Source organism: Nannospalax galili, unplaced genomic scaffold (genome assembly GCF_000622305.1).
Source record: "Nannospalax galili isolate Female #2095 unplaced genomic scaffold, S.galili_v1.0 scaffold558, whole genome shotgun sequence".
NCBI classification, from domain to species: Eukaryota; Metazoa; Chordata; class Mammalia; order Rodentia; family Spalacidae; genus Nannospalax; species Nannospalax galili.
Genome location: NW_008340850.1, coordinates 1096226 through 1099838, shown reverse-complemented (window position 1 = coordinate 1099838; position 3613 = coordinate 1096226). Strand labels below are relative to the sequence as shown.

Sequence of the window (3613 nt, the reverse complement as noted above, 5' to 3'; positions counted from 1 at the left end):
GGGGAGATAGAATAAACAGATATTAATGGAATAGGGAAATAATGGATAGGAAAGGTTTGGAAGGGTAGGAAAGAAGAGGGAATAAGAGGAAGGATAACTTACACTAAAGGCCTTTTTTTGATAAAGTCATATGGAGAGGGATATAGGTATGGCTTACAGTTAAGAGCACTGGATGCTCTTAAAGAGGACCTGGGTTCAGTTCTCAGCATCTACATGGTGTTTAATAACCATCTGTAACTCCAGATCCAGAGGATCTGACACACTTTTCTGACTCCAGATGCAATGTAAGTATGGGTGCACTTACATAGATGCAGGCAAAATATTCATAAATATAAAATAAAAATAAGTAAATTAGAAAATAAAAAGTCATATGAAAACCTGGTATAGAAGCTTCTTTCAACATAACATACATTATAACAGTTTAAATATAGTTACACAATAGAAACCATGGGCTGGCAAATAAAAAGTCCATTGCCTGGAATGGACTCCCTTTTGGAGGGTTGTTGACCAAAGAGATCCCATAGACCTTCAACCAATACTGGCTGTTACCATTGCACTTGGTTATCCACTAGAACTGAATGGCAAGACTCTATTTCAGAAAACACAACATATCTGAACCCAAGAACAAACAAAGGGAAACCAAGTTGGTACTGACATTGAAACTACATCTCTGCTGGCTAACTTTCATGGCACTAGAAGGTGCTATGTATGTTACTGGCAGAGAAAGATAACCATCAACCCTACCCAGCTGGTACCTATTTTTAAAACTTCCTATTCCCTCCTCCTTAAAATGGCCTACAGCTGTTCTACTATGAAACATGACAATGAATTAAACCTGTACAAAGGAAATATTAAAATTACCAAGAAAGTGAGATTTGTAACTATTTAGTTTCATTGCTTAAAAATGAATTTGCATTGCACATGTATGCCACAGGTCATGAGATTGAATGTCTGTGGCACAGTCTATTCAGGGAGTCTTTAAAGTCCTTATTCCTCAAGGTGTAGATGAAGGGATTCAGCATAGGGGTGACCACAGCATAAATAACTGATGCCACCAAACCATTTCTGGGAGAATGTGACAAAGAGGATGCAAAGTACACACCAGTGGCTGTTCCATAAAATAAACAAACAACTGATAGGTGAGACCCACAGGTGGAGAAGGTTTTGTACTTAGCTCCTGATCCACTGATTTTCAGAATGGCGGAAACTATTTTATAATAAGAGAACAGGATCCCCAAAATGGGAAAAATGCCATATATGGTGGCAAGGATATACCTGGAAACATTAATAGATGAGGTATCAGAACAGGCAAGGTTAAGGAGTTCTGCAGGGTCACAGTAGAAATTGGATATTTCCACAACTTTGAAGTAGGTAATTTGCAAAGCAATGAAGTTGTGTGCCTGGGAGTTCACAACACTAAACAAAATAGAAACTAAAATTAAAAGGACACAGAGGCGATGATTCATAATGACCGTGTAATGCAGGGGGTGACAAATGGACACAAAGCGGTCATAAGCCATTACAGTTAGAAGCATGTCATCTATACAGCCAAAGAACATAAAAAGGGACATCTGTGTCAAGCAGCCCACATGGGAGATGGCTCTGCTGTGATTTTCGATGTCTAAAATCAACTTTGGGACTGTGGTGGAGACAAAACAGATGTCAGCAAACGACAGGTTACAGAGGAAGAAGTACATGGGGGTGTGGAGATGGGAGTCCGAGATGACAGTCAGGATGATGAGCAGGTTCCCAAGCACTGTGATCAGGTACAGGAACAGGAACAGTCCAAAGATGACGGGCTTCAGTTCTGGATCTTCTGAGAGGCTCAGGAGTACGAATTCGGAATCGGCTGTTAGATTTTGTAGTTCTGTATTTCTTGGACACCTTTTCCCAAAGAGAAGAAGGTAGATAAAAGGGAAATACTGAAATAGACAAACTACAATTTCCAGACATATCAAATCTAGTTTTCAATACTGAGTATTCCCATTAAACTGTAATAACTTGTGAAAAAAGCCATCAACTTAGAGTCTTTTGCTATTAATTCTGGTGCAGTTTTCCTCCTTCCATCCACACCTGCTTTAGTGATATACAACTAGCAATGTTGGAAGGACATTTACATTAGCTATAATAAGTTAATATGTGCAATAGAATAAAATATATTCTTTTGAGAACAAATGGAGAAACAATCACTTTCTCCATTATGAAAAAATCATTCTAATAACAAAATTATGATGCATTCCAATATAACCAATTACACTACTAGACACTGGGTAAAGTTCCTTTTATTAAAGTATTTTAAACCCTGCAAAATCTGACAATTTAATTTTATATGATTGAAATAAAAATTTATCTGTGCAACAGTTTCTCAGGGGAGTCGTTAAATGATTCTGATCTTCTAACTTGATTTTGTGTATTTGATTTTGAAAAATTATGTAATTATATTATAATTCTTAGCTTTGTTAGAAGTCAAATTTAGATGACTATGGCTTTGGTCAATATGTCAGGAAATAATCCAATAAATTGGAACATTGTCTGCTACGGTAAAAGTAGGGACCACAAAACCCTTCACACTTTGATATGCTGATTAAATTTCTTTTGGCCTGAGGCCAGACTGTCTATGTTCGAATATCCACATTTGAGTAGATTAATAAGTAAAATATAGGATAAACATTTGTATAATCTATTATTAAATTTTTTGTAATATTCATTTAAGAAGGAATTAATTTCCAAATGTTATAAAGAAGCTTTCAACTAGTTACATTATTTCCTTTATTTTCTCATATACATTTTAATCAACTCATTCACAATAAGATCTGACAAAACATGGAACCTTAGTTTCTGTCATTTATTGAAGTAAGATGATAGATATATAAATCTATTAAATAGAAATAAACAAGTTATGTGATGGTCCTTTGTGATAGAGTTTTGAATGGCAAATCTGGTGGGTTTGGGTGAAAAAATATGAACCAGCACAACTAGCCATAGTAGGATACTGACTGAAGGAAAAGAAAAAGATCAAAGGGATATTTTAAACCATATGTTTACTACTGTTACATGCTACAAACATTTATAAAAATTAAAATATCCACCCATCTCCCCTCCTAGTGTGGGCACTGGCCCACTTTTACTTTTGGCACCCCAGGCCCCTGACTAATCTCTTGGTCCAGACTCCCCACTGCTTCCTGATCCTTTGCACCCAGACTAACCCAAGTCCTCAGTTTAATCCCCTGGAGCCCTCAAAGCCTGTCCCCTCCCCCACCTCACCTTTGTACCCCTGAGACCAGCTTTCATCCCTGGGTGTCCTGCCCCCTAACCTACCTTACATTCCTGAGGCCACTGTCCTTCCCAGGTAAGTTTGACCCCACCCACTGTGCCTTGACTCCCATAACCTCATCCACCCTCTCACATCCTGTCTCCCCTCCTAGCATAGGCACTGGTCCATTTCTTCTCTTGGCACCCCGGACCTCTGGACTACCCTCTTGGCCCAAATTCCCCACTGCTTCCTGATCCTTTGTACCCAGATCAATCCAGTTCCTCAGTCTAGTCCCCTGAAGTCCTCAAAGCCTGTCCCCTCCCCAACCCTGTCTTTGCACACCTGAGACCAGCCTTCATC

The 3613-nt window shown here is 38.6% G+C and overlaps 1 protein-coding gene across 1 annotated transcript; it reads right to left on the bottom strand.

Annotated features, from left to right (window-relative positions):
- Nucleotides 1-935: 935 nt before the first annotated feature.
- LOC103736371 (putative gustatory receptor clone PTE01) lies at nucleotides 936-3291 on the bottom strand. The gene is made up of 2 exons (XM_029564826.1): nucleotides 3265-3291; nucleotides 936-1922 (listed from the first exon to the last, which is right to left on the bottom strand). Exons 1-2 carry the CDS (start codon nucleotides 3289-3291, stop codon nucleotides 936-938), a joined length of 1014 nt encoding a protein of 337 aa, XP_029420686.1.
- Nucleotides 3292-3613: the final 322 nt, after the last annotated feature.

Bases quoted from the DNA above. Each gene is read 5' to 3' on its own strand.
- LOC103736371 (XM_029564826.1), bottom strand. From the start codon at position 3,291: ATGAAAGCTGGTCTCAGGGGTACAAAG. The intron at 1,923-3,264 runs GTGAGGTGGGGG...TGTCTATTTCAG, and splicing joins CTGGTCTCAGGGGTACAAAG to TATTTCCCTTTTATCTACCT.